Source organism: Mastigoproctus giganteus, chromosome 5 (assembly GCF_048544385.1).
Source record: "Mastigoproctus giganteus isolate SK-2022 chromosome 5, ASM4854438v1, whole genome shotgun sequence".
Lineage (NCBI taxonomy): Eukaryota > Metazoa > Arthropoda > Arachnida > Uropygi > Thelyphonidae > Mastigoproctus > Mastigoproctus giganteus.
In genome coordinates this window covers 28,868,971-28,883,441 of record NC_143579.1, presented here as the reverse complement: position 1 = coordinate 28,883,441, position 14,471 = coordinate 28,868,971, and the positions used below count along the sequence as shown (strand labels likewise).

Genomic DNA, 14,471 nt, shown 5'->3' with positions numbered 1-14,471 from the left:
TGATTCTACTTAGCAGGAAATTTGTCTACAATCATTTCAAAACAGAGAAAAGTGCAGCAGAGACTATGAAATATTAAAACACCTTTCAGAGAAGATGTTGTGTCTTGTTTGAAAGCCTTTTCAGTGGCGTGCACAGTTTAAAGAGGGATAATTTCATCGAAAATGATTCTCACTCTGGCCGCCTGTCAAACTTCAGAAAGCAATTATTCAATCACTCATGTTTGTGATCTGATCGAAAGCATTTAACATTTAATTATTGATGAAGTTGTCAGTGAAATTAATATTTCTTATGGGACATGTCAATCAATTTTAACACAAGATTTGTGAATACAATGTTTTTCAGCTAAGTGAATGTGGGTGCCTCACATTCTCACTGATGATCACAGAGTTCTCACATGTCAAGAATTCATCAACATCCTGCTGTCCACCCATATTTTGTTTCTATTATTCATGGGTGTGTGGCTATGACTCAGAACCATCAGCTCAGTCCTCTCAATGGAAAGTAAAAAAGAAAGAAAAAAGTAAGACAGCCTCAATCAAATGTGAAGATCATGCTTACTGTACGAGGGATGTTCAATAAATTACCTACCAAAGGTACTTGCCATAATTATATTTTAATGATTCATGATTTATCATATTCCTACATATCTTAACTTAAATCATACTAATTTTGATCCCACTATTTTTTTAGGTAGTGCTGCTGTAACAGAAAGAAGGAAGACAGCTGTATCAAATTATGGATTTCTTGAAATTGGAGCATTTTTCAGTCAAGTTTCTCACCAAAAGGAAATGGGCCAAAGGCAATTCATGAAAGGATGGTGGCTGTGTATGGCAACAGCACACCTTCAGAGTACCAGGTGAAATTCTGGTCAAAACAATTAGTGGGCTAGAGAGTCCATTGAAGATGCTCCACGTCCAGGAAGGCCTGTGACAGCGACCACTCCAGAAATGTGCCAAACTGTGGAAACCGTTGTGCTGAATGAAAGACATTAAAAGACATTTAAATTCCCAAATCTCTAGGGAATATGACATAGCTGAGGAGGCAGTTATAACCATCCACCATGAACATTTGTGGATGACTAAGGTCAGTGCAGTGGGGTCTCCAGATTTCTGACCACTGTGCAGAAGCAATCCAGAATAGTGTTGTGGGGACAATTTAGAGCTTTACTGAAAGGATCATGAAACTTTCACCTCCAGAATTGTTACGGGTGATGAAACATGGGTTCATCACTGGGATCCTGAGACCAAGCAAGAATCAATGCAATGGAAGTAAAAGGGTTCTCTTCCGACCAAAAAATTTTGGACACAATCTTCAGCTGGCAAGATTATGACCACCATTTTTTGGGATGCTGAGGGAATTTTGTACATTCATTACTTGGAACACAAGCAGACAGTCACTGGGGAGTCATATGCATCCCTAACATTCATAACCTCTGTACAACCTAAGGGATGTCATAAAGGAAAAATGCAGTGGAAAACTTGCCAGAGGTGTGTTGCTTCTTCAGCACAATGCACCAGTGCACAGGTGACATGCTGTTGCTGCTGCTTTGAGAAACTGCAACTTCACAGAACTTACCCATCCACCTTACAGGTCGGATCTGGCCCCCAGTGATTATTTCCCGCTTCGACACCTCAAGAAAAGCATACGTGGACATCACTTTGCTAATGATAATGAACTGAAATCTGATGTTTCTGCATTCTTTGATGGACAGGACAAAGGAATTTTATTTGTCTGGTATTTCCTCATTGCCAACAAAATTGGAACAAGTCTATTGAAGTTCAGGGAAGTTACACCAAAAAATAAAAAAATATTTTTGCCTCTCTCATTTCATTCATAGATAGGTAGATAATTTATTGAATGCCCCCCCTCATATTTTGACTCACAGGGCATAGTTCACTATGAATTTGTCCCATGTGGTTAAATGATGAACTAGGAACAGTTCTGTAGCAATTACATGATGCTGTTTGCAGAAAACAGCTGGAAATGTGAACTTTGGGGAATTGCCACTTGCATCATAACAGTGCCCCTGCATAACAACACTCTACATTCAAGAATTTCTTGTGAAGCACTCCATCTTTATGTGTTCCCATACACCATTATGTACTGGATTTAGCTCCTTGTGATTTTTTTTGTTCCCCAATCTTAAATTCTCCTTCAAAAGTCACAGATCTGCAATGATTAAGGAAATTATTCAGAAAGCAATATAAGAACTATTAGCAATTTCCAAAAGAAGCCTATCAGGAATGTTTCCAGAAGCTGCAAAAGCACTGGAATCAGTGTATGCAGTGTCAAGGAGATTATTTCAAAGGATTTCCATCCAAATAGCAAGTAAGCATTATAATTTCTCAAATATTTGTTCATCTGCAAAATTTTTGATCATACCTCATATATTTATAATATGCATATTCAAAAATTTATTATTAGTTTAATTATACAGAGTCATATTGTTTCTGATGTAATACCAGGTAACTGGCCACAGATAGAAATCAATAATATTTACTGGAGTCGGTCTGAATAAGTGTGCATTGAATAGGAGGTTATGTTCTTACCACGTCATAAAATGAATGATTCTACTGAGCAGGAAATTTGCCTACAATCATTTCAAAACAGAGAAAAGTGTAGCAGAGACTATGAAATATTAAAATACCTTTCAGAGAAGATGCTGTGTCTCATTTGAAGCCTTTTCAGTGACCTGTGCAGGCCACTGAAATTGATGGTAACACCCTCTTGAATAGCACAGTGTATATAATATTGCTATACAGTGAAAGTGGAATAACCTCTATACAGCACTGCTATATACTATCCTACCCTCATGGTTCCAGGTGATACCCTCATGGATAGCATACTGTGTAGTATATACAGCATGGGTAATATGCAACTTCAAAACTTTGCAAAAAAATCACACGTAAAATTCTTAAACCTCAATGTAATGTGTACCACGACTTTAGTATAGCAAAAAAAAAAAAAAAAAAAAAAATGGGGGGGGGGGGGGATTCATCTAATGATAGAAAAGAGAATAGAAATTATATTATAGTTTTGGTGCATCATTTGTTCCTAGAAGTCACAGTTTGTATCCTATCATAGACTGGAGGAATTCTTAAACATTTCTTTAATCAGGGCCACAACATCCGATGTCCAATGCTGAACAGATAACAAATTTTAGTGAAAATAACTTGATTGGCCATCAGGTTATTTTCACTAAAGTGAAAATAAGTTGGGATGTGCTACCTCATGAATTACAGGAAACTAAAAATCATTTATAGATGAAATTTAATTTCAAAAATACAACTTTAAATCTACATTCTAATAACGTAGATTAAAAGTTGTATTAAAATATACTGTATAAGATTTATTTAATTATAATGTCTCCTAATCTCATTATCTGAATTTGTAAAGCAATATGCATACCACAAAAAGCTCTCAGATTCATTAACAATCAAATATAGAGACCTTCTTACTAAAAATTTAAGTTGGTGGCATTCCTGATACTAATGTAATTTTAAATGAAGAATGACAAAATTAGAGTTACAAGAACATTAGTGGAAAATAAAATTGTTATGTGGAAATAAAGTCAGCAGTAGAGAAAAAGAAATTCCGAACTTCATGGCAGATCTCAGTAATCAGAGATAAACAATGTTATGAGAAATTTTTTGCAACTAAAGCTATATCAAAACACAGAAAAATTCAAGATGGCTAGCTATGCATGAAAGAGAGTAATGAGTGTGTGCATGCATGTAATTTATACAAATTACATTTGGCTAGCCAAATTAAGCATAATGCAAAAATGCTTTACTCTGAAAATAACTTATAAAAAAAAAAAAAGAAAAAAAAAGAGTCTGAAATATGAATAAAAATAAAGTTAAACTCACCTTTTAAACACATTAGTGTCTTTTCTAAAAAGACATCTACACTGGTTAACTTTTGAGTTGCATGATCTGCAAAAGTTTGTTTGTATGTTGTCCACAACTGTAACATGTAACTAAATATATTACTTGTGAGCTAGAAAAAAAAAAAAAAAAACATAAATATGTTAATATTTGTTCCTAATTCAGGAATTGTTTAATTCTTAAAGAACACAAAAGTCCACTGCAAATTTCAAGTACACAAAATTCCATTTATTTAAAAAAAAAAAATGCAAACTTTATTTTTACTTGAAGTCTATAAATTGACAAATGAATTCTGCTGATGCTGCTGGAAGCAAGCAGTGTCTTGACTAACATACACATATCTTGGGCAAACTCAATAACACAATTTGTTCTGAAGGCCATTTAAATATTTGCAAAAGTGTAGGAAGATACTGAAAATACTGCCAGGACAGCTCATGGGGTTGTCATTTTGCCTGCAGGGATAAGGATAATTATCCCATTGTATAAGGTAACAGTTATGCCATATCTCAAGTACTGCAGACAGGTATGGAAGTGTCATTTTAGAAAGGAAGCAGATCTGTTAGAATGGGTGCTAAGAAGAGTACAAGGTCAGTCAAGGTCACAAAAGAATACAACTATCATGAAAGACTTTAGCCCTGCAAATTCCAGTGCTGGGAAGCTAAGCACCTGCAAGGAGACCTAACTGAAGTGTTTTAAGGCTTTATCATAGACTGAGTAAACTAATGTTGATGAATCCTGACTCTTTCTTGGACAACACACATGAGGGAACAAACTGAAAAAGAATGGATGTGCAAAAACTTATTTACCCATCTGGTGTTGTGGAAGTGGAGTTTAAATACATTTAAGGAAGAAAATCACACAAATTATTAGAAGGGATAATAGTTGAGGTGGGTAAGGTTTTTTTTTTTTTTTTTGGCTGATGCTACATAAACCTGCTTTCTTGCATCATTTGCCACTGCTAATATGTTTTTTAATATAATTATAAATATAATAATAATATTATTATTATGCAATTGATTAACATATTTCATAATAATATAATATACAATGTTTACATTACACAGAATTGCTTAGGCACATCTTGCACTAACTGGATTATGTACAGAGCAGGAACAATGTGATCTCTTAGAATAGCACAGCACCATGCACGTTATATGTATTATTTGCATGATATAACTTTAAATAATATAGCCTCCATCAGAAATGTATCCTTTGATTTAATCAAAGCACTGCTGCACATTTAAGGAGACTATTTCAATTAGTATGTAAATAAAAATGTTATTTCTTTAAGATGCTCTTTACAATGATAAAATAAGTTTTTACCATTTTTTTGCAAATTGATAATTCCGTGGACACTTGAAGTTAACAACCACTATTCAATTTTTAATATGGTAAATTCCTTTATAACACTTTTTTTTTTTTAAATTCTCATCCCAAGATCAATCCTATAAAGCAGGGGTGGGCAACTTTTTTCGTCAGCGGGCCGAATGAAATTTTCGCATCATGATGCAGGCCGAATGAAATTTTCACATCATGATGCGGGCCGGAATAGATTGAACGATTTAATAAAAAAAATCAGAACCTAAAAATGTTATATTACTTGAATTACCAAATTATTAATGTGTTTTTAAAAAAAATACCTGAATGTCCAATTATCATTGAAAATGCGGCATTAGGCATCAATTTTTCTTTTTTTTTTTTTTTTTTTTTTTTTAATTGGCTCATTTTATGGGCTATAAATTATATTAAAAATTGTAATAATTAGAAAAAGCATAAAACATAAAATATCTCGCACCAATATTATTTTTTTCAATAAGAAGTCAAACCCAAAGGAACTTCGTTCGATCATGCTACAATAATAATTAGGAAATAACTCTTTGACGCTGCGACGCTCTTTGACCAAATAACTCTTTTTTTTTTTTTTTTTTTTTTTTATTTGGTAGTTGTTGGCGCATCGGCTTCTGTGGCCATATTGCACCTCCCAAGGTTTTTGCAGTACTTTGATCCAAGCCCGAGGCGGGAATCGAACCCGCGACCTTTGGGTTGCCGGGCAGGTACTTTACCCACTCGGCTAGCCCGGTCGGCCCAAATAACTCACTTGGTTACTGTTGTACTGGCCGCGATTCCCGATTGAACTGAATTAAGCCGAACGTTTACGGCGAGCGTAGTCAGGTATGGATTTTCTATATTTATGCATTTACCGAGGGGGCCGGATTCAACATCGTCGTGGGCCGGATGTGGCCCGTGGGCCGGCTGTTGCCCACCCCTGCTATAAAGTGTCATGCATTTTTAGCAGCTATAGAACTCATATTTAAATACCGGGTGGTTATAAAACAAGTTTCCCTATTCAGGAGAATCCAGTGTCAAAATGGTTATAGATAGTGCTGTGAAAATCGGTGGGTATGTCATTTAGGGTATGGGGAAGTGATTTGTAGAGAAAAAAAATAGTTCAAATTTCTGCCACAAGGGGAGAAATTGGCTGTAAACATGAGATGGAATACTTAGGATTAGATTTTAATATCAAAACTTAGAAATCTGCAGATATTGTTCTATGTGCTTTCCTTCAGTTGAGATGACATTCTGAAAACGGAGGACTGCGCATGACGCACTCACTGGGGATGTTTGCTACATGCTGTTTAACACTTTCTTTCAAATCGACAAGTATCTGTATGCCGCCACAGTAAACTCTGTCTTTCAGGTATCCCCATAGCTAGAAATCACAGGGATTGAGATCTTGTGAGTGGGCTAGCCAGAACTGCGAAAAGTCTCTATAAATTATGCGATCATTTCCAAATGTTGAATGGAGCAGTTCCTTCACTTGTTGACCAACGTGGGGAGGGGCACCATCTTGCACGAACACTATGGTCTCAAAACATTGCCTTTCTTGCAGAGTTGGAATAATGTGATATCTTAGAAGAGCACAGTACTGTGCACTAGTTACCATACACCTTACAGGGCCACGAGGTGTAGACTCTTCAAAGAAAAATGGTCAGATTATAAACTCTGCTGTGAATTCACACCATACAGTAACGTACGGACTTTATAGTGGTCATTCGTGCATAGCAAATGGACGAGAAGTTCCCCATATTTGGCAGTTTTGTGCATTTACAGCCCCATTAAGAATCAAATGTGCCTCATCAGACCACAAGATCATTCAAGCCCATGTATTGTCAAGTTCCATAAGAGCCAGAAATCGTAGAGCAAAGTCTATTCATTGTTGCTGATTACAAGACTTTAGTTCTTGCACTACATGAATTTTGTACGGGAACCAGTGTAAAATTATTCAAAGTACTTTACGTACAGTAGACCAAGGAATGTTCAAGTCTCTTGACACTTGTTATTGTTGTTGTTATTTGGTTTTTTTTAGGAGCATTAGCAACTGAGGCCATATTGCTCTGGGGATATGCGGTGGTCATTCCCTGACCTTTCCGCATCCTCTGTATTTGGTGGACACTGGCTCGAACCCCAGTCTAATCAAGAAGTGGGTGCTACGCATTGCTGCTCCTGCCCACCTGGCTATGGAGGCGCCGTCTCTTGACACACCTCTGGCACTACTGACTGGTAGTGTTTCGTATTCTGACCACTGCAACCACCACGTCATCCACTACCTCTGTTACGATACATGGTCGTCACCTGCCTGTAATTAAACCCAACTCCCCGGTCGGTCGCTTAATTTCTTTATTAGTTTTCGAAGCCCCACTGACTTCAAAGGTCCTTTATGCAAACCTTTTTAAGTTTCCGATATTCACATAGTGCTGCATTAGCATTACTATTATTCTGGTAGAACAGTTTTACTAAAAGAGCACGTTCCATTTAAGAGCTATAATGATTATTGACGGTGGCGTTGGACTTTCTGCTTTTATCTAACAGGATGTCATTTGCGTAAACAGTGTGTCTTGAAGTAAATGACAACAACTTTTACATATGTGCAGTGCCATTTTCAAATCATTCACCTGCACTGGGAATGATCTGAACAATTTTTTTTTCTTCTACAAATCGCTTCCCCATACCATAATGACATACCCAGCGATTTTGCTGGGTGTGTCATTTACTAACTCTAACTATTTTGACACTAGGGTCTCCTGAATAGGGAAACTTATTTTATAACCACCCGGTACTTTTCAGCTTCGGGGAAGGAATGATTGTAGAAATCATTAACTATGCGGTTTGTTTACTTTATAGATATCATTCCCAGTGCAGGTGAATTTATTTCATATTTAACACAAACCTTTGAAGGTAAACAGACTGCTGTTTACAACTCAGTGTATAGCTATTCAATAATGCATGAATATGCCCTTCTCAGCTTTTATTTTTTAAATTCAACATTATTCATCTTTTTTCCTCACTGCCACAGTAATCACTGTCTTTTATGTGTATGTGACTTTCACATGGCATCAATAAATTATTAAAAAACAGCATTATTATTACATTAATACTACATTTATCACAAATTATATTATACAATAATAATCACATACAGTAATACAATATAGGTATTATATTATATATTAATGAGTATTATTAAGGAGTATATGATAAGAGCCTTGTCGATACATTCAGCCCTGGAAAGATTGTGCAAGGCGCACTCAAGGGGTAGAATTTTTTCCAGCCTGGTCTGTACTTGTTAACAGGAGAGACTGCTACAGGGATGGGATACACTTAAATAGAAGGGGTGCAAGACTATTTGCTGATGCTATCACGGCAGTGTGGGGTTGGTCGGAAAACTGCTAGCTTGGGAAGGGGATATAAGGACTAATAGATTAACAGTAGCCACTGGCAAGATGCAGGGTATTTCAGTAACTGCTGGGAGTCATTGCAGTACAAGTAAACACACAGGTTGTGTTAGGGTAGCTAAGAATAGGAACAGGTGCATGTATACTTGCATATACACTAATGCTAGGAGTTTGGTAAACAAATTTGAGGAATTTGAGGTATTGCTAAAAACATCAAAGGCAGATATTGTTGGGATATCAGAGACGTGGGGTCACACAGATATAAGGAATGCAGAACTGGAATTTGGGTAGTACAATATATATACAGGATAGGAAGGGAGGAGGGGTTATGCTATTAGTTAAGAAACATAAAATGCAAGGAAGTGAAGCCAGTCGACATCGCTGGACAGTGCAGTATCGAGTAAGTCTGGTGTGACATAAGCATTGGGAAAGCAAAATTGAGAGTAGGAGTGTGTTATAGGCCTAATGCCTCTGATGAGTATAATAAGAAACTGTGAAGGGAAATAGAGTGGGCCAGTAAATCAGAGAGTCTTATAATGGGGGATTTTAATTTCCCAGATATTGACTGGAATTTGTGGGTTGGTCACTCACACACTAGCAAGGCTTTTGTGGATTTATTGGATGAATGTTTTCTACATCAGCATGTTTGGGAGGCAACTAGAGGGAGTTGCCTCCGTCTAGTAGTGATGAATCAGATCAATACTCTTGATCTGATTATCAGTAGTGATTCTTCATGCATTAAGAATCTGCAGATAAAGGAACCACTAGGTGGCAGTGATCACAGTGTGCCGAAGAGGGATTTACTCAAAAAAGTAACTACCATCAGGAGCAAAGGAAAGGGTTTTTGCTTTCGTAAAAGTGACTACAGTGGTCTGAGACAGTATTTAAATTCTATATGGTGGGACCAACTGATGATGTTACCAACAGCAAATTCAAAATGGGAAGCATTCAAAGAATTTATCTTGGAAGCTACTAGGCTTTACATACCAACTGAGAAATATTGTTCAAGGTTTAGGCCTAAATGGATGTCAGATGAATTAATGAGACATGGCAGAGAAGAAAAATGCATGGGATACATATAAATTAATGGGTGACATGGAAGCCTATGATAGATATAAGCTGGTCTGTAACCAAATCACAAACGAGATTAGGCAGGCAAAGGCATTTTATGAGAAATCTTTCGCAAAGGAAGCAAAGAAAAACAGACAGCAAAGAGTTCTTTACCTATGTAAACTCTAGAAGGAAAAGGATGAATCAGATTGGTCCACTGTTGATTCCACCTGATCCTGCTCAGGTGGCTAACAAACTAATTGAGTATTTTGAATCTACATTCACACATGAGGAGTTATTCAGGTAGGGAAATGCCAGAGGCAAATTAAACTCTGGCAGTGAGCTAGATGATTTTGTAATAACTGAGAGGAAAGTGGAGAAGAAATTGTTGAAGAAAAACATAAAAAAGGCACCCAGGGTGAATGGGATCTATCCAGTTATCTATCCCTTGGACTCAGGGGAGGTACCCATGGATTGGAACTGTGCAAACGTGACCCCAATTCACAAAAGAGGATCAAAGGGAAACATATGTAATTATAGACCTGTTAGCATTAGTAGAGGCATTTGATGCAAGAAAGCAAGCTTATGCAGCAACAGCCAAAAAAAAAAAAATAATAATAATAATAATAATAATAAATAAATAAAAAATAACCACTTCCACTTCACCCCTCTGTTCGTTCCAAATACCTGTCCAGCTGAGCCTTAAACTTATTTAGGCTATCAACTTCCACAACAAGGGATGGAAGTCTATTCCACCAACCAATCATCCGCAGGCTAAAGGCAAATTTCTTCAAGTCTATCCTACATCTGTCTTTTCTCAATTTGAATTTATGCCCTCTCAGGTGATTATTCTGAGCAAGAGGAAGAATCCCATCAGCATTGAGCATGCTCAAACCATTCAAGGCTTTATACACCTCTATCAGATCACCTCGCTGGTGCCTAGTCCCCAGACAGTGTAATTTGCAAAACTTAAGCCTTTCTTCGTAAGAGAACCCCTTTGTTCCATTCACTAATCTTGTTGCCCTCCTCTGTACTCGTTCCAGCATCTCTACATCCCTCTTGAAATGAGGCCTCCTGACCTGTAATACAGTACTCTAGGTGTGGCCTGACCACTGCCTTATACAACGGAATAATCACCTCCTTATCCCTGCTAGAAAAATTCCTATATATCATCGACAATACACCATGTGAGCCCATCTGCACTGCTCAGAAAATTTCATATCTGCCTGCACAACCACCCCCAGGTCCCTTTCATTCTCTACCACTGTCAGTGTAGTACCACAGAGTTGATACATTGCTCTGGGGTTGCTGTTTCCCATATGCAGTACTTTACATTTGTCAATGTTAAACTTCATTTGCCACCTCTCAGCCCGTCTGCTCAACCTTTCCAGATCCTGTTGCAGTAGCATAGTGTCAGTAGCGTCCTTGACAACCCTGCCAACCTTCGTATCGTCTGCAAACTTGGACATTAAGCTTGAACAGAAGTGCACAAAGAAGGCACACCACTAAGACCTATTGTATCCTGCTGTGGATCACAGACTTACGAGCTGTCTAAATTTGTCTCGAGACTTCTTTCTTCTCTAGTTGGCAAGACCACCTACACCGTCTCCAACAGTGTTGAGTTCATAGAAAGGATCCGCACTATATCCATCTCGCAAGATCAAGTGATGGCATCGTTCGATGTCGTATCACTCTTTACCTCCATCCCAGTGGAACTTGCCATCTCTTGCGCAAAACAACTCTTGGATAATGATGGAACCCTTATCGACAGAACTAAGCTGACGCCTGACGACATTTCCGCCGCCCTCAGACTGTGCTTAACAGGGGGTGCAATCATGTTTAATGGCTCAATCTACCAGCAGATACATGGCACAGCCATGGGTTCCCCTGTCAGCTCGGTCACAGCAAACATCGTGATGGAGGAGTTAGAGGGACGTGCGTTTACACACGCACCGGATCACATCGCCTTTTGGTGTCGCTATGTAGACGATGTGTTCGTAGTGATCCCTAGAGACTCAGGTCAGCGACTCCTAACCCACCTCAACTCACTGTCGCCCTTCATAAAATTCACGATTGAGCTGGAGTCGAACAACTCTATACCATACCTAGATACACTTGTCCGGCGCGAAGACACATGCTTGAAGACGACAGTTTATCGTAAGCCTATGTGTGCTGGCCAATTTACCAACTTCCAGTCAGCACACGCACGGGGCCACCTCCTCTCAACCGCCCGAACCTTGCTAACTCGCGCCTGGACACACTCCAGCTCTGCAGATGAAAGGCGCAAAGAGATCACCAGAGTCAAAGTAGACCTTACGAGGTGTGGCTACCCCATCGACGTCCTTAACAGGTGTGATCTACAAGCACGCGACAACGTGACGACCAACAGCAACACCAACAGTGACGAGTCATCCACGAGGGCATTCATCCCATACTACCCCAACCTGTCACAGCAGATCGGTAGAATCCTAAGATCGCATGGGATAAAGTGCATCCAACTCCCAGGCAAGAAACTGCGTTCTCTCCTTTCCAACATAAAAACACCTGTCCCCACCCTTCTACAGAGTGGTTTGGTCTATCGCATCTCTTGCCGTGACTGCACGAGCTGCTACTTTGGAGAGACTGGACGTCGACTCGAGAAATGCCTCTCAGAACATAAAAGGGCGATCCGTTTGGCGGATGTAGAACACTCAGCTATTGCCGAGCATGTCTGGACAACCCACCACGACATCGACCCACACCGCGATGTCGTGGTTGTGGACAAGTCCCACCATTACCTAAGGCGCACCTGGTTGGAATCGTTAAGTATAAATTGCTCGGATACCTCGTTGAACAGGAACAGTGGTTGTCAACTTAACCCCATCACAGAAGCAGTAATTCTGTCCATAGACAAACGCTGGCCACGTCACCACCATACGTCACAGCCACAAACATCAACAAACAATTAACCACGTGCCTCACGCACCATCCTGGCAGTGCATCTCTATTCCAACTGCCATTCAAAGTATTTTAATCTGATGAAGGCTGCCACCCAGCCGAAAGCTAATTCATTTATCGTAGTTTTAATGCTCTGTGTAACAAAATAAAAATAAATTTTCGCATCATCAATATCATTTATAAATACAGAAAACAATAATGGACCTAATACTGAACCCTGAGGGTCTCCACTAATAACATTAGTCCATGATGAGCAGTGTCCATGTGATTACCACTCTCTGTCTTCTCCCCCTCAACCACCCCTTTATCAATAGCAGCAATTTGCCTCCAATGCCACACTGCTCCAATTTGTGCAGCAGTCTTCCATGTGCAACAGTATCAAAAGCCTTTCTAAGATCCAAGTTATAATACCAAAGTTATTCCCTGCATCCAGTTCTTTTATGACTGCATCATAGGATCCAATCAAATTGGTCAGGCAAGACTTCCCCTTAATAAAACCATGCTGTGTCTGAGCTATAACTGAAGTCTTGTTTAACTTCTGTTCCAGGAAAATTAATAGAGGCACTGGTTAAAGAAGCACTGCAGGATCATCTAGACAAGACTTCAGTTATAGTTCGGACACAGCATGTGTACGAACAATAACTGAATTTTGAACTATAACTGAATATAACTGAACTATAACATGGTTTTGTTAAGGGGAAGTCTTGTCTGACCAATCTGATTGGATACTATGATGTGGTCATAAAGCAACTGGATGCAGGGAATAACTTTGATATCATATATTTGGATCTTAGAAAGGCTTTTGATACTGTTGCACAAATTGGAACAGTGCGGCACTGGAGGCAAATTGCTGCTATGAATAAAGGGATGGTTGAGTGGGAGAAGACAGAGTGTTAATCAATGGCTACTGCTCTTCGTGGACTAAATGTTATTAGTGGAGTCCCTCAGGGTTCAATGTTGGGTCCATTATTGTTTTCTGTATTTATAAATGATATTGATGATGGTATATAAGGTTTAATGTCCAACTTTGCAGACAATACAAAGGTTGGCAGAGTTGTTAATGACACTATGCTGCTGCAACAGGATCTAGAAAAGTTGAGCAGATGGGCTGAGAGTTGGCAAATGAAGTTTAACATTGATAAATGTAAAGTACTACATATGGGAAGCAGTAACCCCAGAGTAACGTATTAACTCTGTAGTACTACACTGACAGTGGTAGAGAATGAAAAGGACCTGGGGGTAATTGTGCAGCAGATATGAAGTTTTCTGAGCAGTGCAGACGGGCTGCAAGAGCAGCTCATGGTGTCTTGTCAATGATATACAGGAATTTTTCTAGCAGGGATAAGGAGGTGATTATTCCCTTGTATAAGGCAATGATCAGGCCACACCTAGAGTACTGTATTACAGGTCTGGAGGCCTCATTTCAAGAGGAATGTAGAGATTCTGGAACGAGTACAGAGAAGGGCAACAAGATTAGTGAATGGAAAAAAGGGTTGCTCTTACGAAGAAAGGCTTAAGTTTTGCAAATTACAGTGTCTGGAGACTAGGCACCTGCGAGGTGATCTGAATGAGGTGTATAAAGCCTTGAATGGTTTGAGCATGCTCAATGCTGATGGAATTCTTCCTCTTGCTCAGAATAATCACCTGAGAGTGCATAAATTCAAATTGAGGAAAGACAGTTGTAGGATAGATGTGCAGAAGTTTGCCTTTAGCCAGCAGGTAATTGGTTGGTGGAACAGACTTCCATCCTTTGTTGTGGAAGTTGATAGCCTAAATAAGTTTAAGGCTCAGCTGGACAGGTATTTGGAACGAACGGAGGGGTGAAATGGAAGCGGGTTTTTTTTTTTTTTTTTTTTTGGCTGG

At 38.9% G+C, this 14,471-nt stretch overlaps 1 protein-coding gene across 1 annotated transcript in view; it reads right to left on the bottom strand.

Moving 5' to 3' along the window:
* The window catches only part of Impbeta11 (importin beta11), a 257,037-nt gene that overhangs the window by 163,679 nt on the left and 78,887 nt on the right, over positions 1–14,471 (bottom strand). Inside the window, exon 5 of the mRNA XM_090373121.1 lies at positions 3,871–4,000. Coding sequence (XP_090229247.1) covers positions 3,871–4,000 — 130 coding nt within the window. The remainder of the gene's footprint in view (positions 1–3,870; positions 4,001–14,471) is intronic.